The sequence below is a fragment of the Equus przewalskii genome, chromosome 8, assembly GCF_037783145.1.
Source record: "Equus przewalskii isolate Varuska chromosome 8, EquPr2, whole genome shotgun sequence".
NCBI lineage: Eukaryota > Metazoa > Chordata > Mammalia > Perissodactyla > Equidae > Equus > Equus przewalskii.
Window position 1 is genome coordinate 34,263,426 of NC_091838.1, and position 24,637 is coordinate 34,288,062.

Sequence of the window (24,637 nt, forward strand, 5' to 3'; positions counted from 1 at the left end):
CAAAGCCAACCTCTCAAGACTTAGAACAAGACAAAAGAAAAAAACTAATCTAATATGCACATTAAAAGTTTTAGCTAAGCCTTGGGTCTCTCAGATCCAAATTAATACCTAGAAGGGAAGTGCCATGAGGTTGAGGAAGCTGTGTGGTTTTACAGAGTACCTTGTCATTGCATGGACATCTTCTTGAGGTTGGTGGGGACCTGTGTCATCTACCCCATTCCATGAGCCAACTTATCCTTTCACAGGAGACTTCTTGAGGTGGCGAGTGATCTAATGGCTCTTGACTGCTTGACATGCATCCACCAAATTTGTGGCCTTTTTGGCTTCCAAGATGTCCTTAGCAACAGTTTTCACCTCATATGCATAGTCCCAGACAACAGGATTATAGAGATGCCAGTGTCTTATGACAAACAACAAAAAAGACAGAGAAAGGAAAAATAGTGACTATCTCTGGGAGGAAAAGGATTAATTAACTAATGAGTACCAACCAAATTTCCTAGAGCCACTGAGTCCAAGAAGCTAGCTTCACCAATATTTTCACCTACTAATCTAAATTTAGAAAATGAAAAAACCCTCAACACTCTAACTTCCATTGGACTTTGCAGGCAGAAATCTGAGAGACTGACGTAGCAAGAACTCTTACCTCCTACTGGTTCTTGTCAGGGGTCCAGAATCTCTTAACTGCAATAGGCCAGCAGTGTGCAGTGTCCAGCCAGTGAAATTTTATCTCATCCAAGTCAGCAAACTGTAGATGAGGAAGACAAATCCTCTACACCCTCTAGGTCCTTTTGGCTGGTCTACAAATTAAATCAACATGAGACAGAATAAAAGGAGAATTTCAAAGAAAGTTTTATAACACATGTAGATGGGAGAATCACAGGAAAACTGGGTAACTCACCAGAATGGCTGAAGCTGTTACTTTAAATATCATCTTCAGTTAAAGACAAAGGAAGGTGTTGGGGATATCAGTTTGGGACTTCAAAGGAGAGGAAGGAAATTCACATGAAAATGGAAAAGAAATTGTTCGGTAAACATAGCTGATAAGAATGGGCTTAGCAAGGACTCTCACAGTCTACCAATACCCAGAGATATCTATGGTGATGACCTGTCCTGGGGCCAGACCTTTTATCTTAAATTATTTTAGGCAGTTAGGGAGGAAGGTTGAAGTTTCTTTCAGAGTCTTCTGTTCTTAAAAATAATCAAGTCAAAGAGATACATTTTGAGGTGGCCAATTTTGAGCCCCCACACAGATGTGATTAAGTTAAATAGAGATGGGGAAATTATCCTGGATCATTCAAATCATTCTAATGTAATCACAGGGGTCCTAAAAATTCTAAGAGGAATGCAGATGAGGGAGACCAGAATGATATATTGTGAGGGCTCAATGCTTTGTTGCTGAGTTTGAAGATAAGGGAAAGCATCAGGAAGGAAAGTGGGCAGATCCCAGCAGCTGGAAAAGACAAGGAAAATAATGCTTCTCTGCAGCCTTCAGAGGGAATACAGTCCCACCAAGCCCTTGATTTTAACTCTGTATTGGACTTCTGATGTCTGCAACTATAAGTGAATAAATTTGTGTTATTTTAAGCCATCAGTTTGTGGTAATTTGTTAAGGCAGCCCTAGGAAACTACTACTGGAACTTCCTCTCTTTTCATTACCCGTCTCCACACAGAGGTAACCAGTAGCTAATCCCTAGGTTAACTCCAATACCCACTCACAGACAGCTTCTACATAGAAGAACCTGGGAGTTCTGCTTCACCAACCTAGTTGTGGCCTTGAACTAAACTTGGCCCTTACTTACAAGTATATTAATTTAACAAGCATTCATGGAGCACCACCAAGCTCTCTGCTAGATGCTGGCATAAGGAAATGAAAGATCTTCAGGAAGCTCACATTCTATATCAATAATACCATTTTAGAAAAGAATGTTTAACCACTCTATCATTCTCTGACTCTATCCATTTAACCTTAAACTCTTTCAACAATGGCTTCCCTAGTTGTAGCAACAGTTAAGAAAATCATTACTTAAAATGTTTGCTTTGGAACCATCAATACTGCAAAAATCAGAGGAGTGAAGGGAAGTAACTAATAACTTTTCAATCTCCAAAACAACTCTTTGTAATGAGATAGTCTTGTTATCATTGTAATATAATAGATGGAATTCAGAGGTGTTAGGTAACCTGCTAAAGATCACACAGCTAGTAATTTACAAAGCCAGATCTGGTTCTGTCTGCCTCCAAAAAAGAATGCCCTTGTGCCGGCCCAGTTGCATAGTGGTTAAGTCCGCGCACTACATTTCAGCAGCCTGGGATTCGCAGGTTCAGATCCTGGGTGGAGACCTAGCACCTCTCCTCAAGCCATGCTGTGGAAGTATCCCACATAAAATAGAAGAAGACTGGCACATATGTTAGCTCAGCAACAATCTTCCTCAAGCAAAAAGAGGAAGGTTGGCAACACATGTTAGCTCAGGGCCAATCTTCCTCATAAAAGAAAAAATAAGCCTCCCTCCCCAAACAGTAATGACTACACTTCATGAAAAAAATAAAATGCCCTCCACTTCACCATATAACTCCAATTTCATGACAATGTTAGTAAAAAGTCATCACCACATGACATTTTACATAGAGAAATGTATTGTTATTCTTACTATTTCTCTTCCAGTCTGATCTGTATATCTCACTGGGTTGCTAAGAAGATCAAAGGATACACAGGAAAAGCCTCTGCCAGGAATAAAGCACTATAGCTTTCCTTCAAACATTCAGATTATTTTATGGCATTTTAAAAGATGTTTCCATTTTTTAAATCAGGAAATATTTTTTTTAAATCAGAAACCTCCATAGTTAAAAATCACCTTAGCTAATTAATCCACTTGGTTAGAACATATGCCTATTATGTATGTTCTGTATATATTAAAATAGCTAACTATAAAATAGCCAATATGCATCATGTATTTATTATATGCCAGCCACTATGTTATGTACATTATTTTATTACATCATTACGATAAATCTAAATGATAGTTTTTGGTTTGGTTTTTGATTATCCCTATCCTGAAGATTAGAAAAGTGAGATTTAAAGTTTAGTAAATTGCTCCAAGTCACACAGATAGTGTTAGAGGTGAGATTTCAACCCATGCAGTCTGAGTTTATAGCTCCAAAGTCAATTGTAACTTAGGCTTAGATCTATATGTTTTATCTTCATGTAAAACACTTAATGTTTAATTAAAGCCTTAATCTCCATCACATAAAAGATGCTGTATAAATAATTATCATTGGGCCCAAGGGACCTAGCAAGATACTTGAAGCAAATAATTTAAACTAATTAATTTTGTGGTGAATAAAATTCAAAGCATACTTTCTAGTGTGATATTGCATATGCTCATTGCAACTGCTAAAATTAATTATTCCTTCTCTAGTTGTATGTAAAGTTAAACAAGCTAGGACTGAAATTGCCAGTCTTAATATGGCAACATAAACTCATGCTTTTCTATTATTTCTTCTAGAATTCATCTAAGATATCCAAGAGAGTGAAAAAGCAGAATTGAATAAACCTTCCCAAATGAAATTAAAAGAATTTTTAAAACATGGACCATAAAATGAGGAAAGAAAGGTGAAAAACAAAATGTAGTGAAGATGAAATAGACGTGCATGGAGACACTCAGAGAAGATACCTATCATTGTGGATTTCAGAAAAAGCCAATAGATCACCCCTACACATAGGAAATGGTATAGCTTGAGTTTCAAAACCATAAAAAATTTACTATAATAATACTAACAGGTATGAGGCTGCTATGGAACACTGCCTTGATTTCCATTTAATATAGAGTCTCAAGAAGAAGGTAGACAAATGAAAAATCATACAGAAAAGTCATATTTTGAAAGAGAAACATATCTGTAAAACATGGGTGGAGGAGAGATACTTTGCATTACAAACAACAATGCTGTGACAATTTAAAGTTGCTTTGGAAGAATATGACTTTAAGAACTCACATACCTATACTAAATGCAATGAATGAAGGAGAATCAATGTTTGTCCAGAGCACACAACACTGACTCGGTTCATATAAAAAGCTCTTAAAAAATAAACTTGTTTAGAAACAACTTACTTCATTCAACATTGATTAAGAATATCAAAAGGAACAAGCACAGAATATCTGAAATATTCCATAAGAAATAAAGGAGTATTGGTAAATAAATTGTAGGCCAAGAGTACGCAGTGACAGCAAAAATGTTACAAAGAACAGATGAAAATTTTGACCAAATATATTGATGTGAATAAAAAAAGAAGGAAAAGAAAGTATAGCCTCCATAAAACAGGATCAAAAAGCACAAATAAAAGAGCTGAGGGTGCTTTAGAAATTTAACAAAAGAAATAAAACAAAATCAACACAAGTGAAAGAAAAAATTTAAATCATTATGGTAATCAAGACATTATTTAAAAGAGAATGAAGTTTAAAATAGAGCAAAAATCACAAAAACAATAAGAAACATGGAGAAGAAAGTGCGAAGCAAGCAAACAAAATGAAAACGAATAAGTTAAATAGAATCAGAGAAGTGACGTCAGTGAAAATGACAGATTAAGGACTTCCAAAAATATTCTCTTTCATAAAAGTAAAGAGAATACTGGCAAAAATAATCAGAATCAACTTTTTCATAACTTTGCAAATTAATCAAAGTTTTACAACAGCCCAGAAGGTTTATTTAAAAAAAAAAAGACAATGTTGGCAAGAACGATAAACTTTGAAGCAGTTCAACAACTTCTACTCCCATATTCCTCTTCCCAGTTCTGTAGCAACCTTAAGAGTCAGTCTGCCATCATGGTGAAAACCAAAAGCTTTGCAGTGACCAGAGAGGACAGAACAGAGCTCCTTCAAAGCCCAATTTTCAAAGAATTGTAATTATTTGAATTGTCTGATGATTCTCTGGAAGACCACACTTGCAAGGCTGTTTTTATCCGATCTGATTCAGAGTTTCCCCTGTAGGAACAGCTGTTTCCGTGGAGGTGTTTGACAAAATGAATCAGAAACAATTGTTTAATATTGCATCGACCAGAGGCAGTGAATAATAGTTGGAGAAATAACAGAGTAACCAAAAAGCTTAAAAGGAAAAACTGGGGACAGAGAGGTCCATAGGCTTTTTGAAAAGATTTGACATATTCTTAGGGATCTAGAAGGCCATACATACACATAAGGATGTGCACATGCCCAGGAAAGACCTGAGAAGACACCTTCTTAGAAGCAGCACAGGTATAAATCTTCACCAGGCAATGGCTTCTTAGATATGACACCAAAATCACAAGCAACAAAAAATATTTTTAAAAGATAAATTAGCCTTTATTAAAATAAAAAACTTTTGTGCTTCAAAGCACATTGTCAAAAAGTAAAAAGAGAATGGGAGAATATATTTGCAAATCATATGTCTGATAAGGGTCTTTGTTGTTAATGCTCTTGAGTTTATTCCAACCCCTGGTGACCCTTGGTACAACAGAGCAGAAAACAGCCTGGTCTCTTTGCACCATTCTCTCACTTTCCAGGGCTATATCAGACAACACCCCATTGCTATTCATAGAGTTTTCATGGCCGATTTTTTCAGAAGTTGGTGGCCAGTTCCTTCCTCCTTATCTGTCTTAGTCTAGAAGCTCCTCTGAAACCTCTCCACCATAGGTGACCCTGCTAATATTTGAAGTACCAGTGACATAGCTTTCAACATCTCAGCAACATACAGCTGCCACAGTGCAACAACCAACACATGGGTTGTTCCATGACCAGGAAATAAACCTGGGCCATGGCGATGAGAGTGCTGAATCTTAATCACTAGACCACCAGGGCTGTTGGATAAGGATCTAGTAGTCAAAATATATAAAGGACACTTACAACACAACAATAAGAAATACAATCCAATTTAAAAAAATACAAAGAATTTGAATGGACATTTCTCCAAAAAAGATATAAAAATGGCCAATAAGCATATGAAAAGATGTTCAACATCATTAGTCTTTAGGGAGATGCAAATCAAAACTACAATGAGATACCATTTCACATCCACTAGCATGGCTATAATCAAGTGTTGGAAAGGATGTGGAAAAATTGGAACCATCATAAACTTCTAATAGGAGTATAAAATGGTACAGGACTTTGGAAAACAGTTTCTCAGTTTCTCAAAAGGTTAAACATAGAGTTACTATATGACCCAGCAATTTTATTCTTGGATATGTAACCAAGAGAAATGAAAACATATGTCCACATAACTTGTACATGCATGATCATAGTAGTGTTATTCATAATAGGCAAAAAGTGGAAACAACCTAATGTGCATCAACTAATGAATGAATAAACAAATTGTGATGTATCCACAAATAGAATAATATTCAGCCATAAAAAGGAAGAAAGTACTGATATATCTAAGAAGATGGATGAACCTTTAAAACATTATTATAAGTAAAAGAAGTTGGACACAAAAGTTCATATATTGTATAATTCCACTTACATGAAATATCCAAAATAAGCAAATCCATAGAGACAGAAAGCAGATTTGTAATTGCCAGGGTCCAGAAGGAAGGAGTAAGGAGAGGTGAGTGCTAACATGTATGGGGTTCCTTTTGGGGTGATAAAATTAGAATTAAGTAGTTGTCGTGGTTGCACAACTTTGTGAATATAGTAATATCCACTGAATTGTGCAGTCCAAAAGAGTAGATTTTATGGTATATGAGTTATACTGTGGTTTTTTAAAAGCATTATGAGAAAATATGAGGGGGCTGGCTCCATGGCTGAGTGGTTAAAGTTTCATGTGCTCCGCTTTGGTGGCCCAGGTTTGCAGGTTTGTATCCCAGGTGTGGACCTACTTCACGCATCAGCCATGCTATGGAGACATCCCACATACAAAATAGACGAAGATTGGCACAGATGGTAGCTCAGGGAGAATCTTCCTCACTAAAAGAAAAAAAGTATTATGAGAAAATATGAAAATAAAAGGAAAAATGGAGCTCGAATATAGAATGAGTGTGTCCAAGGAAAGAATTAGGACAATGAAACAGGAAAACATTATTTATGCATACCATTAAAGAAAAATTTCCATTTATAAAAATTACTTGAAATTTTTCTTAAAGATTTTCCTTTTTTCGTTTTTTCCCCCAACCCCCCCCGGTACATAGTTGTATATTCTTCATTGTGGGTCCTTCTAGTTGTGGCATGTGGGACGCTGCCCCAGCGTGGTTTGATGAGCAGTGCTATGTCAGTGCCCAGGATTCGAACCAACGAAACACTGGGCCGCCTGCAGCGGAGCATGCAAACTTAACCACTCAGCCACGGGACCAGCCCCAAAAATTACTTGAAATTTTATATTTAAAAGAAACACTGTATATGTGGAGGGAAAATGACACAAAATAAGCAACACTAAAATAGCCTCATGAATTTACTTAAAAAAATAATAATTTGAAGATTTATATAAAATATCACACTTCCTATAAAAAAAGAAAAAGGCAGGGCTCAGCTATGCATATATTCTTCAAGGCTAGACTACCTTAGAGCAACGCCCGCACAGCCTCAGGGAGAGAAAGAATGGTCCAAGAATTACATGCCTGGCCAAACAATAGTGCAAACACAAAGCCAAAACTAGAAACACAAATACAAAGGCATAGGAGTGCCCAGGTAGCATTGTTCCTGTACTTATTCTTCAGGAAACTACTAGAGAATGAACCCCAGCCAACCAATTAGTGAATTAAATTATTATGGCAAAATTCCAGCATTGAGTATTGAGTACATGAATTGTTTGACTAAAGTCTGCAATAAATTTGGTAATTATAGTTCCAGAAAAAAACATAAAAATTATAAACCTTGACAATATAAAATGGTATAAAATTTCTAAAATTGAAAGGGGAAAAAAAGGTAGGAGTTTTTGTACATCTCTAGTTTTCTCAATTTTTTTTTTTTAAGATTGGCATCTGAGCTAACAACTGTTGCCAACCTTTTTTTTTTTTTTTTCCTGCTTTATCTCCCCAAATTCCCCCTGGTACATAGTTGATTATCTTAGTTGCAGGTCCTTCTAGTTGTGGCATGTGGGATGCCGCATCAACGTGGCCTGACAAGCGATGCCATGTCCGGGCCCAGGATCCGAACCAGCAAAACCCTAGGCCACCCAGCAGAGCGCGAAAACTTAACCACTCAGCCACAGTGCCGGCCCCCTCTCAATTTTTTAAAAATGGCTGGTTGACAGAGATATAATTAAAAGCTGTTAAGCTATTTGGTAGAAATATAGGTATATTTGAAGTTATAAAGATAAATCAAAGGAAAAATATAATCAGTTAAATATGCTGGTAGAGAAAAAAGAAGAAAACACTGTACAAAGGTCTATGATCCATTTTCTTAAGTTCTTAAATCCTAAAAGTTCTGAAGATAGTAACTTACTTATCTAACCATTCAGTTTAAAACTTGATCTGAATGTGAGGCTATTTGTAATTTCCCTTTCTGTGCACTATGCGAATGAGCACACATTTTACTAATGTAATATTAACGGTATAATTCAACATGTTGGTATGTAATACATGGTATAAGCACTATGTTATTTTTCTAAAATTCTAAAAATTTTAATTCTGAACATGTGGCCCCAAGGGTTTTGGCTAAGGAAGGTTTATAGTAATTCCATCATTGTACAGAGCAGAAAACAGATATTGTCTAAAGAGGTACAAAGATATTTTTAAAATACCTTTTAGATAACCATTAGAGCAAGTAGTAATACACAGCAAAACTTTAAAGAAGGAAATTCAGAAAGCAGACATATACAAAATATATTTTAAAAGCTATAAAAACAGGAGTCACAGCAGAACATATAAGCAAAGAAATAATATCAAATATATCTATTATATATAAATAAATGTAAATGAACTAAATTCACATGCTAAAAGAAAAAATCAAAAATTGGAATCTAAAGTAAAATCGAACTTTGAGTTATAGATGAGCAATATTCATTAAAAAAGAAATTCAACGTGTTTGTACAAAAATGTTCCAGACAAATGAAAACAAACAAAGAAAAACACAAATATCGTGACCTTAAAAAGGTAAGTGATTGAATTCAGGATTTTAAATAAGAAAATAAACATCTGTTACAACGAAGGGCACTTTACAATGATAAGCTTTGTAATCCACAATGCAGACCTAACATTTATGATGATCTATGCAGAATAGCTTAGCATCAACATTATGAATGCAACAACTACAGAAGATATAAGGAAAAACAGAAAATACTAGTTGTAGGAGACAAATTCACCCGTCTCAATTTGTGGCAAATAAGCTTGATAAAAAATATATAAGGTTATAGAAAATAAAAAATAATTAATAATTGAATAACAAATTGATATATGTATACCTGTTGTAAGTGAATGAAAACGTGACCCCCAGTGGCCCATGCCATTGTACAATGGCATCTCCTTGGATATGGATGGCACATATAACTTGCTCCTAACAATAAAATATGACAAACGTGATAGGTATCACCTCTATAATTATGTTATCTTATACAGTAAAGGCGAAAGTATTTTGCCAGTGTGTATAAGGTCTCTAATAATTGATTTCAAGTTAATCAAAAGACAAAATACCTTGGATGGGCCTGGTCTAATCAGTCAAATTTCTTAAAGAAGGTGTAGAGGTCAGGGAAAGGAGAAGTCAGAGAGATGCTCTCCCTCTGGTAATGAAAAAGCTAACAGGCATGCTATGAACTTCTCATGAGAGATGCAATGTTTTAGCCACCTTGAATCAACAGAATGAGCCTCCACCCAAAGTTTGTTTCAGATGTTGAGACTGATAACACTACATACATACCAAGAGAGTACGAAAAGTTTTGTTACTGACATATTGAGGCTTTGTGGTGAGAGCAGGATGGGCCTCCCATGCTGGTCCAAAAATGGCTTAAGAAAGCAAGGAAAGGACACAGGCTTGAGAATTTTTTTGTTTTGGTTAGGTGATGGGGCCTCTTGGGAGAAGGGCCTAGCATGGTTTGAATCTCCCACTGGTGGCAAAAGAGGGAACATCCAAGTTTTCTTTTCAGCATTCGCAGATGTGCGGCAGAAAGAGATGAGGGAGGAGTACAGAAAAGCTGTCAGCATACCTCAAAAAAAATGGAGTCAAATTCTGTATTAGAATTCACCTCTGATGTTTGATGACTAAAACATGCCATTATCCATGTGATTAAAATTAAACTTGGTTAAGTAGGTCATTATGGTGCTCTCTGAGGCCTGTAAACTGATGCTAAGAAGGAAGATGAAGGTTTTGTTGAATGCCTTGTTTAAGAGCCCAATATTGTGTTTTCTTAGAAATAACATGAACACCCTGATCACTATCAACAATATATGTAACTCCGAAGCGGGTAAGGAGTATCCTATTGAGGCCTTGTATGTGGTTTTACTGGGTGTAAAGACATATGTGACCTTGATTTGTATTTTGGGTTTCTAGAAGGCAAGAGATTCCAAGAATTCTTTAATTCAAATGAAGCAACTCTTAGGCAATTGCCCAAGAGTCTGTAAAGATGTGCAGATGGGGCCATTTGTTGGCCTGGGCATTCAGCACTAAGATGACTGCCTGAAGTTTGGTCAATTGTGCTGATCCTTGGTACCTATCCTTTATCAGGGACACCTGGTTAAGGGATGAACAGCAGGAGCTTTCCAGTGAGCCCATCATGTGTAATAAAGTGTGCAAACACCCAGTGCTATTCACTCCATTGATCCTAAGGAGCTCCCCAGCAGCCCAAGTGTTCTTGAAGAGGGGTGACAACCTCCTAGACTGTGGCCATTGGCAAGGGAGTGAGGATAGGGGAGGTCACCCCCTCCTGTGGGTGGAATATGTCAGACATCCCAGGTTTGGCTCCATCCTATGTTAAGGAAACTCAGTAGCTGAGCTTGTGGGATGCTTCTTCCATGACCAAGGTATATGGGCAGCTAGGCACAGAGGATCACAGGCTCAGGGTCTGTGAGAGCCTATGTTTCTAGGAGAACCCAGTATGCAGCCAGCAATTACACTCTAAGGTATATAGCAAGCAGCTAAGGGATGCAATTTCTTGCATCAGATGCCTTTTGGGCAACTTGTGGTCATCATAGGATGTCCAAAGAATCCAGAAGGCATAAAAGGACATTGCTAAAACTTCTACTATGAATGAGTTTTGGGTTTCTTTGAGAGGCAGGAACTGTGGGAGTACCTGTTGTATTATAGTTTGGACAGGTTCTAGAACCTTTGGTTGGAGGGGGCTCCATTTAATCTGGGCTGATTTGCAAATAACAGCATAAATAGGCTTAAATAATATTTGTAAATAAAAAATATGTTCCCTCTGGAACCCAAATGCCTAAAAGAAGTTGTGGATGCTGAGAGGGTCAGTGGTTGTTAACTGAGAGTGTTAGGGATGGAACACCACTTGATTTACCAAATAATTTTCAAGAATTCAACCAAGATGGGGGCTCTTGCTCTATGTGTGCAGCAATGGCTCAGCCACTTTTTGTGAGCTCCTTTTTATTTGTATGTCCGGGAGGTGGTTGCATGCAAGACCTTGCCTGCAAATATTGTTTGTAAGGGCAAAGCTGCTGGGGTATCCCATGGGTATTTAGTAAATGTGTATTCAGAGGTAAAGGCAAACTACAGCTGAGAGATTACAGTAAGAGATAGTAAACAGAACATGTTAGCCAAATTTATAATACAAAATATTTGCCAATTGCTGATTGAATGGAGTCAGTAATTTCAACAATATTGTATACAATGGCCTTAATGGATGGGACCACAAAATTAATGTTGCAGTAATCCACTGTAAGGCAGCATTTATTCTTTCCAGGTTTAAGAACAGGTCAAATTGGACCAACAACAAGCCATAGGAATAATCACCCTTTTTCTAACTAGGTATGAGGTTCGTTCCTTGAAGGCCCTGTTCAATTGGGCAATATTAACTCTTTTATTGGAAGTAAGGTCCATAGAGTTCCATTTTCTCATATGAATTTGTAAGAGCCAAATACTCAATTTAATTTTAATGTATTGCTCATTGGATGACAGCATCCATACCCATGATGGGGTACTTTAGCGAAATAGGTGTCATGACCACAGGGAATACTTCTGATGACTAAAGTGAGGCACATCTGTTTGTCCTCTAGTTTATACTCAAGAAGTCCCCTAAAATTATAGGGATTATCTTGTTTAAATTTAGTGGGATCATAAAGTGTAATCAATTGGAGCTCCAATATTGATTAAGGTCATGAAAGTTTGCCAATTGATACATTCCAGCACATATTAAAGTTAATTCAGAACCTGTGTTGGAGAGGTACAGGAGACAATAAGACGCCTTTTATCTTTTTCTTTTTATTCTTTTAGTAGATTCTTTTAATAAATTTTGAGTCAAAAGTGGGTCAAACTGGGTCAAAGTGTGGACCTCTGTTTCAATTTTTGTTTCCTTTGCTGTACCTGAGTTTCTTTCTTTCTTTTATTCTCCTTCTTTCCTTTTTCTTTTTTTTTTTTTTGTTTTTTTGGTTGCTGTTTTTACTGGATCTACTTTAGAGGGATTCGTCTCTGTTCTATTTATGAGTTTCATTGTCCAGAGAGCCTCAAACGTGTATCATCAGGGTTAAAGCTGTCTCCATGGCAATGATTACTTTATAGGGTTGAAGGACCCTGACCTTGAGTCAGGTTTGAATTAATCCCTTTGTTGTGCCATAGGATGCTATAGGTGTTTTCCTCTATAATCCTATTATATGCTTACCAGTCATAGGCAGCAGCAGTAGCAGAGGTATTTAGGATCCTGGTAAGTCATCTGCTCTTAGGAGTGTGGACTTCAGCATGCCTCTGATGACTGGTCTTTCACAAACAACCACCCAATGGATGGGTCTGTCTCTCACATAGGGTATACTCTTTCCCCTGATAACTGTGTAGATGGGGGTCAACACCTGGTTAAGACACACAACCAATTGGTCATAGGGTCAGAGTTTTACCCCCGAGCCTCGTGTCAGTCATAGCTTCATTCTAAGACACTGTATTAGGGCTCTCCAGAGAAACAGAATCAATAAGAGAGAGATAGATAAACAGATAGACATATAGATAGATAGATTTCCTTATAATAAAGATTTGGTCCTTGTGATTATAGAGGCTGAGAGCTCCCAAGAGCTGCAGAGTTCCAAGCTAGAGACCCAGGAGAGTTGATGGTATAACTTCCAGCCTGAGTCTGAGTCTGAAGGCAGGAAAATGCCAATGTCTCATGTCAAAGACAGGCAGAAACAGAGACTTCTTTCTTACTCAGTCCATTTATTCTATTTAGGCCCTCAATGGATTGGATAAGGCACATCCACATTGGGGAGGGCTATCTGCTTTACTCAAATTATCATTTAAAATGTTAATCTCATCTAGAAAAACCACCAAGAAACACATCCAGAAAAACATTTGACCAAATAATGTTTAGCCATAAAATACCCACAACCCAGTCAAATTGCACATAAAATTAACCTTCACAGACACACAGATAGGTCTAGGGCAAGATATGTGACTCAGGGCTACTTTAAGGAGGGTGCTAGTACCATATTCTTGTCCTTAAATACCAAATAATTACTGAAATGTCTGACACAGGTGGACTAAATCCATGACAGAGGTTTAGTAGGGCTCAGCAAATGCAGCACAGTACAGCTCAAAGCACAAGCTCACCATCAGACAGCAGAGCCAATTAGCTCACCAAATCAAAAGCTGGAAGACCTCCATATTGGTGGTCACTGACAGCATCCTGCTAATAGCACCAATTACTGGAACCACCTGGATGAGTAGGATGCACCCCCACACACACTCAACATTTAGTTTGTATGTCAATAATGATGATACAGTCTTATCATCAGTCACAAGATGATACACACCAAGAGGGTATAAAAAGACTTATTACCTACATAACTGAGCCTTTCTCAACAAGGTGAGGTTTCTATGCTGGGTGGAAAATGGCTTGAGAGAACCGGGAAAGGAGGCTGAGTCAGAGTTTTTACTGCAGTTAGGGGTGGGGCTGAGATGAGGGTTCTCAGGTATGGGCAGGGACTTGGATGGTTTGAATCTCCTTCCAGCAACAGAAGGGGGCAGTACCTAGCCCTCCAATCAGCTTGCCCAGGTGTGGGGCACACAGGGAGGAGGGAGGGGCAAGGCTTAAAGGCTATCAGAAGTCGAGCATCAGAAAATGGAGTCACTCATTGTCACTGGAGGCCTCTAGGATTTGAGGACCTGGGTCCTGCAGCCATAAGAACCAAATTCTGCCAACAATCTGAATCAGCTTGGAAGAGGACTGCAGAGTCCAGAATGAAAACAGCCCACTCAAACCTTTGGTTATGGCCTGTAAGACCTTGAGCTGAGGACCCAGCTAAGTTGCCCAGATTCCTGACCCATGAAAACTATGAGGTAACTGTTACATCAACTGCCAAACTTGTGGCAAGTTTTATGCAGCAATAGAAAAATTAATGCAATATGTTACAGGAGTCTCTGAAAACAAGGGTTAAACCTCTTTTTCCCTAAGCATCCATAGAAATTGTTCATAAAGAGTAATATTGATCCACAGCATTCTCTGCTAATAATGGAATGCAACTGGAAATTGATAAGAAAACTAGAAAACAAAACAATAACAACAAATATCCTTTTAACTAAAAATTTAAAAATCTCTTAAACAACTTTTGAGTCAGAAAGAAAATCAAATCAAAATTATAGACAATATAAAAAGTAACCAAAACTAGAACACTTTAGATCAGAACTTTTGATCTGGAGCTAAAGTAGAAGAAAGAGAAAAATTCATAACCTTAAATATTCACGTTATTAAGGATTTTCAAATGGAATGAAAATAAATTAAGCTCCAACTGAGGAATTAAAAAAAATAATAGAATAACAAATAAATCTAAGGAAAGTAAAATAATACATAACTTAAGTGCCAAAATTTATGAATTCAAAATCATTAAAAAAAGGGTAGAACTAAAAAAAATTAATGTGAGCTAGTTATTTGTGATAAACAACAAAATATATAAATATTTACCACCAAGTGAAGACAAAAAGATAAAGTACTTAAAAATAAGACATATGATGATGGGAAGACCAGAAAAATACAGCAAATTAAAAGAATTCCAAAAGATTATTCTGACCAATTGTATGCATGTAAATTTGATAACCTGTATAAAATGGATAATGATGAGGATATGAGAGAGAAAGAGCTATAGAAACTATTCCAAGAGCCACCCTCTTGCACCCTCACATTGTTTCTAAAACGCTGTAATCTCAGGTGGTTTTACTGGATAATTGTACCAAACAGCTAAAGAACAGATAAGGCTAATGCTTTTAACCTTTTCTAGAACTTAGAAAAAGAAGGAAATATTACAAATTCTTTTCAAGACACAAAGCCAACATTAAAGCAAGATTCCAAATGATACCACAAGGAAAGAAAATTACAGATCAATTTTACGGTAAAATAAACTGAGTCATAGCTCAATTCTATAGATATTTAAAATACGCTTCAAACATCTTCATCCGTTCTTCTTTTTTTAAAAGCTCTTAAATATAGAAAAAAATGCTTTCTTAAAAGGCAATATCATGATGAACCCCTCCAAAAAAACATTTAATAGAAAAGCATTTGAAACATTCCAAGTATAGCCAGGAATAAGACAGGGTTTCTTGATCACCAGTCTAAGGGTCACTGCATTGCAAGTCAGGGGTGTGCTTTCAAGGAATACAGTGTGAATGATGTTTGCTCTCCAAGTTGTGCAGTTCAGCTGTACTGGACAGCTTTTATTTGACATTGCTCTGGACATATTGGCCAAAACAACTAGGAAAGAGGAAGAAGTGAGATATAAAAACGAGAAAGTAGAATGTAAAATAATAATTTATTTACAGATGATATGATTATTTTGTAATTACAAAAAAAATGTACTGAAAAATGATTATAAATGACATGAGAATTCATAACATATCTAAGTAGAAAATTAATATAGAGAAATCATTAGTCTGTGATATATAAACACAAGCAGTTACAAGAGAAGATGGAAGGAAACATAATATAAACTCTAGGAATACAACCAGCACCCCCAAACTCAGATCAATGTGAGTAAAATTTTGAAATGCCACTGAGAGACACGAATTAAGTCTTGAGCAATGGAAGAGCACACTTAATCCTGAGAGAAAATAATTCAGTAAGAATAAAAATTCTCCCTAAGTTAATCTTGAAAGTTAAGGCTGTCACAATAAAATAACAACAACATTTTGGAAAAAAAAAAAAAGAGGAAAAAGGCAAGATTTTCAAACCTCATATGGAGGACTAAAAAAGCAAGAATAGAAAATAAATTTCTGAAGAAAAAAAGTAATGAGGGAAAGACTTCTGCTTCTGGGAAGATGGAGTAAATGAATTCCTCCCATTAAGTAAAACTAAAAATTCTGGACATTATATATAAAACAAATGTGATACATCTTTAAAGGAGAAATGGCTCATGTCCTCAGATCTAAGGGACAACTTGGTTCCGTGGGTTTTATTTTTCCTTCATACTGGAGAAGCTGGCAACTGGGAGACACCAATGGGCACAAATAAAAGAAACAGAACCCAGGGAAAGTCTGCTCAGATCAAAGGACCAGGGAAGGGCATGCTAGCCAAACAGAAAACTTTTGATAGCAATCACTCTACTGAAGCCAAACACCGTTGAAAAATCTGTGGCTCTACTCCCACCCTTGCCTTAGAGAAAGCATTATTGCCATTTGAAGAAACACAAGGTCCTTCACCTACACACTTAAGTAAATATTAGAATAATTAGCTGGAGAGAGATTTAATACACTGAATTTAATATTTTCTAAAATTTTGAAAGGAAGAAGAGTATAGAATAGTGTTAAAAGGTGGTTTTCAAAAGGAAAATATTTCTTGGTTGAATTGAAATAAATTGGCCAGTTACAGATTGGTTAAACCTTTTAAATATGTGTAATAAAAATTAGTTCACCTCCACAGATTCCCCAATTCCCATTGCAGTCCTACACTGCTGCTTTAAAAGAAGCCTACATTGCTTTCAATTTGGGATCCTACTCCTGTGGAGTCCAGAATTTGGGACCGATTGAGTTCTTACATTCACTATGAAACAGACTCAAATGTGCTCCTACCTCAGGTACTGCAGTGAATGGCAGCCAAACATGATAAAGCTAGAAGGATGTTTTCTGCACAACAGAGAGAACAATACGGTCTCCTTCCAAAATATTAAGCAGTATCAGCACTAATAGAAAATAGATATGTGAAATTGATCCAGGATGACAAAGAACAAAGCAACATAATCAGTTTACTTTCTGGGCTTTGTCTATCTCCTCTTTTTGAGGTGAAATTTAGCTTGAAATTTGAAGATGGATAGCTCCCTAAATGTGCTTTTTAAGACTTCACAAATATTTTGAAAATAAAATGTGTGTCACTTTTCCTTGCAAAGCAATTTGAAAATCCTAACCTTTGTAGTGAATTGACGTACACATCATAGTTCCAGTAACTGTTCATTCATTAATTTTAAAACCTCTGCTAGGCATATGAAAAAGATAAAATATTTGTGAACCTCACATTCCAGTGGGCTATTAATCAATTACTATAGTTCAAAGGATTTAATATATTTGGCTTTACCACCTGGAGGCAAATAAATTGCAATGTATGTAATTAAAAATGATGAAGCAAAGCTTTTATATCTCACCATTTAGATAAAACTGTAACAAAAACACAAAACCCCTTTTTTCTGCATAAATGAAATACATATTTGGTTATAATGAATTTCATTAAAATGTATTTAGAGCTTGACTAAAAGTTGTTTGAAATACTGCATTAGAAATATGTCATACATTTTTCTCCTCAACCATTCGGGAACCAAATAATTATACTCTAACAGGCTAAAATTTTTCGGATACCACAACTGAAATACATTCTTTCTATACTATTGAGGAAGGAGAATAACTGTCTAACACTCTCCTCTTCTAGTTCTTTGATATGAAATAGTTCTAAGATAAGTTTTTGAAATCACACTAGAAAAGAACCTTTAAAATAACTTATTCATCCATTTGGTATGAGAAGTAGGAAGAAAATGATAGGGTAAACCTTACCTTGTTGGTTTATAAAATTATTTCAGGGACTGGAGACACCTGGGAGGCTGTGCCCTACAGTACTCAGGCATTTTATAAGAACTGTGAGAGATGTCAGTGACTTTACATGCATGCTGCTATGCAGTGTGATTTTGGACAATTCATAAATCAACCTGAGGGACTTTAAGAAGAAAGTGAATAACCCCAAGCCCTACCACTTCTCATCCTTGGTTTAGTTGGAAACAAACCAAACACTGTAGACAATTTGACCTTCACATGGAAAATATCAGATACTTACAAAGCTGCTGTCTCTTGACAACAGTGCAACAGGAGACTGGATATACTATCCAGAGCTTGATAAATTGCACTGACTAATTTTTCTACCTGGAGTGCTTTTCACAAAATTGACTGCTTCCCCTCTTTTAAGACTCAGTCCCCCTGCCATCTTTTCAGTGAGTCCTTTCCTAACTACACCAATTAATGCTGCTCTCCCTCAACCTCTGCCCTATATCAATCGCTCTTCAAGAAAATACCTTGTTTTATTTCCTTTACAGCACTTATTGTTGGAAAAATCCTTTCTTCATTGATTTAGTGTTTACTCTTCTTTCTTGAAATATGATCCTTCTTGAGGAAGGGGCACCTCTAGCTAAAGAACCACTGTCATTCTTTTGACAAATAATTGTTGGTATGTCAGAGGCTGGATATAAAACATCGAGCAAAACAGACACGACTCTTACCCTCATGTAGTTTAAGTGCAGTGGAGAACATATAAGTTATAGTGCAGTGTAGAAAATAACTGACAAACAAATGTAAAATTATAAGTGCCAGGAAAGGAGAAATGTGGGCTATCAGGGCCTATAATGAAAAATCAAATTTAGTGAAGTAGGTCAGAGAAGTTTTCTCTAAAGAAATGACTTTTGAGCTACGATTTAAATATGAGTAGACATTAATCAAGCGAAGAGAGTTTAAACTGAGAGAACAGCCTGTGGAAAGACCCTGCGGCAAGACAGAAGATGATGTATATGAGGGACTGAAGGAAGGCTGATGTAGCTGGAAGACAGGAAGCTCAGGGAGAAAGGTACAAGAATAGATGCTGGAGATCTGCATAGGCTAGAATACTTAGGGATTTGTGACTCTATCTTGAGTATTATAAAATTATTGAATATTGTGGATGTGTGAGTGTATTTGTGTGTTCACAGGAGAGTGTTATCAGGTGGTGTTTTGTAAAGATCATTGTGATCAATCTGTACATGACATTCAATTTGAAAGATCTAAAAAGAGTGTAGGTAGACCACTTAAGAGGTCATGGCTGTATCACTCAGGAGAATGAAGGAAGTTTGGATTCAGATAGTGCTGGTGGGAAAGGAAATAAGTAGGTAGATCCCAAAAAATAAAAATGAAATCGAAAAGACTTGGTGTTGTATTGGATATGAAGGGTACCAGGGATAACTTGCTACTTGTTTGAGCTAATGAATGGTGTTGTCATTCTCTGAGAGAGGAGAAACTACAAGGAGATATTATGAGTTATTAGATCACGAGCTAGGCTTTGACATGTTAAGTTGGAAGACGTCATTGGGAAGTGGGATATATTATGACTCTTTACATTTCTTGAATTTCTGTGAGTTAAAAGTTTAGCTCTACCATTTGACCTGAACAATTATACTCCATTATCATTCTTTAATAGCTAAATAGAATTCGGCAATTTTGTTTCCTACAACCCAAACTCCTACATAATGTGTGAAGCACGAAGCAAGCCTAAATTCCAGCCAGAAGACTTTTACTCTAGTGAGAGTTGATGAATTGGCTGTTGGTGGTTTTATTTACAAAGAATATGGAGTCAGTAACTTGGAACTTTGTATGAAAACCTTATCTCAAGAAATACTTAGTGGAATCTCAACATATAATTTCATAGAACCTGAGCAGAAATTGTCAAAACCTTGCTATATTTAATACAGACATCCAAGCCAAGTCAAATAACATTTCATAATATTAGATTAGAATGATCATAGCACATCTCAAGTCATTGGGAATTATGACACCCTTCTAACATATTTAGCCTTCACTATTTATTGTCTACCCAGTAGGCAACAGAGCCAGGCAGGAGATATTTTAGCTAAAATAACAGTGATGTTGAGACCAATGTGTGAGGTACTTTTTAAAACCAGCCTCAAAGTGTCTGAACTATAGGAAAACTACCTTAGAGATAATTAGCTAGAATTTACCTAGAGGATATTTTGTTCTCCCTTTTTAATTCTATCATCTTAATTCTGTAGAAACTCTTGGATAGCACATAGGGATCCTTTCAATATTTTAGTCATTTTATAAAATTTCACTTTAACATTACTTTTCAGAAAGATTCCCTATATTTTTTTCAGGATCCCTATCTCTATCTCTGTCTATCTATCTATCTATCTATCTATCTATCTATCTATCTATCTATCTATCCTTATGTGTGTATGTGTATTACCACTCTAAAATACTCAATAACTATATATGTTCATGATAAGATGTTTAATTTAAAATCTTATGTAAAATTCAGCTACTTCAAACAATAATAACTTTCAACAACAGTAAGACTAGTCTAAACTAATATAAAAGCAACCATTTTTGACATATTCAAAATCCTACATACATATTCAAAATACCACCACACATGCACATGCAAAAAATGTAATTTAACAAATAATATCTTTCAGAGTAAACAAAGTAAATACTAATTTGATAACTTATTTTGGAAAATTCATCAAATAACCTAAATAGGCAATCTGTTCACACATACATCAAGTGGTTAAGAAGAAAGGAATTTGTTGACAACCTTAAAGTAAAAACAAAACATCCCACAATTTGCAATTTTATTTCACCATATTTTTCTCTCAGCTTAGAAAAAGTCAGTCTTCAATCACTGTAATTATAGGCTAAAGCCAAGTGAGATGTATAGTCCAAAAATTTAATTGGCCTCTACAAATATATAAAAAGTATAAGTGCAAGCAACTACCAGAAAAGCAATAGTATGTAAACAATTATATGTTATTGGGTTAAAATTGTATTTGAGTCTCTTCATTGTCAGCAAAGTGATAGAGGGACACAAAATTGAAGGAATGCATGCCCCATTTGGAAAGAGTAGTAAACAATTGGACAGTAACGTCCATCACAGAGAATAGTCCGTCTTGATACTTTCTCATGGTTTCGTGGTTGGATAAGAAGACAGTTTTACTAATAAACAATCATGTTTACTCTACAGGATGTTTAATGCAGCATTAGCCACATAAGAGTGTAGTGATATCTACCTCTGAGTGAGTTCAGCATCCCTAATTTCTAAATCTTACATCTTATATTGAAAAATATTTGAAAGTAATATACAGAAACTCTTAAACTGAAGTTCGTTAAGTATTATCTACCCAATATTGAGGAAAGTAGGAAATATTCTACCCAATATAGGGAATATTCATATTCATAAAATTTATGCCAGTGCTCCTTTTTATAACACACTTATTATTTTCTAATTATACACAAAACTTGTCATATTAGAAAATTTTTAAAGATACAGAAAATATATAAAGAAGAAAATAAAAATCACACATAATCCCATCTCCAGAAATAGCCAATGTTACTATTTTGGCATATTTCCTTCCAATCTATTCTTATGCATATATACCTTTTTATTACAGCTAAAATTACACCACATATAGATTATCCTGTTTTTTTCACTCAGCATTGCATCATCATAATTTTCCATATTATTAAATATTATTTAAAACTATGAATTTTAAAGTCTACACAATAACCAATTTGTTAGATTACAGTAATGTACTCAACAAGTAATGTATTTATGGTTATATTTGCTATTTCCAATGTTCATGATTAAAAACACAAATTTTGCAACTCTTATCTACATTTCTGAGTCCAATGTCCTTTAAACCACTATGTCAGTGCTTCAGTTTGAAGGCATAACAAATCATTCAACAGACATGAGAATCTAACAAATTTTTTGAAAATTAAAAATTTTTGAAAATTTTTTGAAAAATAATATGGATAATAAAAAAGTTACTTATATAAATTACTACATTTGAAGACTCCTAATACTTTAAAAGGGCACATGTTTCTAAAGGCATACTTTTGCAATATTCTCTATGAAGCTAATGCCACTTGCAGCAATAGTCTTAGTATTGAGGAAAATGGCTGAACTTTTATGAGTGTTGTGATCTTGTCTCATAAATAAGTTCTCAGGCAGGATTTTGTCTTCTTACAATGGAGAAGAGTCATCTGGAATAACTTGAGTGCTGAAGGGTGTGGTTCACATACGTAGCACATCAGCAAGTAAAGGCATCTTGATTTTCAGAATCAACTAATAGTGCTGCATAAAATAGCTTCTACAACAATGTTCATTGAGTTGCAATACAAAGATGATTAGCTGAGAAACGCTTATCTGTAAATTAGGTTGTCTTTATAGTCAAAATAAAGTGGAAAAATAAATGAAACACTTGCCTAGATAATTCAGATCAAGATACTTGATAAAGAGAGTAAAGAATACATCTTTTCAATAATTAGCCTTTCTTTAATTTTAAAAAGTATCAACATTTAATTGAATCTATTTCAAATTTATTGTATGTGGAAAATTAATCAAACCCTTATTTTTTAACATATGAAATTATGAACCCCATTATTATTTACTATTTTTATTCCATTTAGTAGCTGATCACTAATAAAGTGTCTAAAAAATAAAATAAGTACTTTAAAAAAACATTAGAATAACAACTGTGCTATTCAGTTTGTTAGAGCACAAAATGTGTGGAAATGATTGTTTACAAACCCACCAATTCAATTTTCTATCTTGTGATTGGCACCCACACAGAGACCCATCAAAACTATCAGTGGAACTAAACTAGGTTGTCTAGGACAGCAACTAGATAATTGTTATTTGTTTCCTGACAGTATCGGAAAAACAAATTTAGAATCCTGTTTCTCATTCCCAAACTATTCTCCCTAAACAGTGATAAAAATTGGCATATGACTTTTCAATCACTCTCTAGTGATAGAATTAGAGTGCTCCTGATCTGACTGACAGCTAACTAGAATGAGGGAGCAACTGTTTTCTCCATCTCCATCACTCAATTGTGCTTCATATCAAAGCCTTTACCATTTTCAAGAAACAACTATATTTTATCCTTATTGGCTAACATACTAATTACTACATGTATTATTTCATTCATTCATTAAGTAAGAAATATGCTTATCAGAAAAGGTTAAAACTTACCCACTAGCAGACAAATCTTTTCTTCTTGCATTTGAAAGCACAGGTTCAGAATAGAAAAAGAACTTGAACCACCAGTTGGATTCTGCCACCTTGGGTAACACTATCAAATGAAATTCATATTACTCCCTTACCAAACACATTTGAAAGATTAAAAACAAGGGGATATAACAAAGGTGATCCTGATAAGAAACAAACTAAATACCTTGCTGGCGTTTGTCATCATCTATGAAGTTAACAGAATCAGAACCAGTTAGAGAACTAATTGAAGAAATACTGGCTGCTGTAGGAAACATCATAAATAAATAAGTAACAAGTGAATGAACACACATATTATTTATATATAAACTCTCAAGTAGCATGATTTGAAATCATTTACTCCTGGCTCATGAATTCATGAATTTAAAAACTGAATAAATTATCAATCAATTAAAAAGTCTTCCAGAATAGGTGATATTACATTTTCAACTAATATGGTATATTCCTTTCCATGGTGTATAAAACTCTCTCTCTCCTTAGATATACATGTACAATTTAAAATATATTATAAATATTTTCAAATTCAAAATCTTAGTAAGTATAAAATCAAGAATGAATATTATTGTACGGGATTAGAAATGTTACATGTGTATATCCTACAAAAGTTATCAAATTTAGAAATAAAGGAATTATTTTAAAAAAATAAACTTTTTTTGTCTTATCATACATGTATTTTAAACCTCTAAGTCTTTTAAAAGACCAGAATATAAAAATAACTTCTGTGGATGTAATAACACTAAGTAAATGAGCATAGTTTATCCTTTTGGTAAAAAGAATAAATAGACATTTCCAACTCTTACGCTACAAACAACCCTTGAAATAGTTTTCTACATGTTACTCACATACTTTCAATAAATTATAATTTGACTCAGAAATGATCATTTCATTTTATAAAATTTCTGAGTTTTCTTTAAGAAGCTACAATTTTGTATTCAGCTATGAATATTCACAGGTGGATAGACAATTAAAAATAAAACTGCTTGGATAGATGCTGACCTGTTATCCACAGCAGAAAATGGAAATTAGAAAATCCTTGAAGCAGATTCACGCTATTCCTTCCTTTCTAAGGAATGAATAATATTTTATTTAAGTAAAATTATCAGTTTTTAAAGTATCCTACTAAATGCAATGAACATGAAATTAAACATAATTTGAAATATAAGTTTATTTCCACTCTTTTATAGTGTTAGTGGCTTCATTGATACAATATAACAGTTAAAACAAAGAGGTGAGCCTTGACAGTACTGATTCAGAAAGTCTCTGATGAGCCCTAGTCTGGTTTTCTTCCCTCTCACACATAGCG

The 24,637-nt window shown here is 35.2% G+C and overlaps 1 protein-coding gene across 1 annotated transcript; it reads right to left on the reverse strand.

The window, feature by feature from the left end:
- Positions 1 to 270: 270 nt before the first annotated feature.
- PPDPFL (pancreatic progenitor cell differentiation and proliferation factor like) lies at positions 271 to 23,591 on the reverse strand. Its single transcript, XM_008542910.2, has 3 exons — positions 23,501 to 23,591; positions 23,299 to 23,398; positions 271 to 400 (listed from the first exon to the last, which is right to left on the reverse strand). The coding sequence occupies exons 1-3, from the start codon at positions 23,589 to 23,591 to the stop codon at positions 271 to 273; spliced, it is 321 nt and encodes a 106-aa protein (XP_008541132.2).
- Positions 23,592 to 24,637: the final 1,046 nt, after the last annotated feature.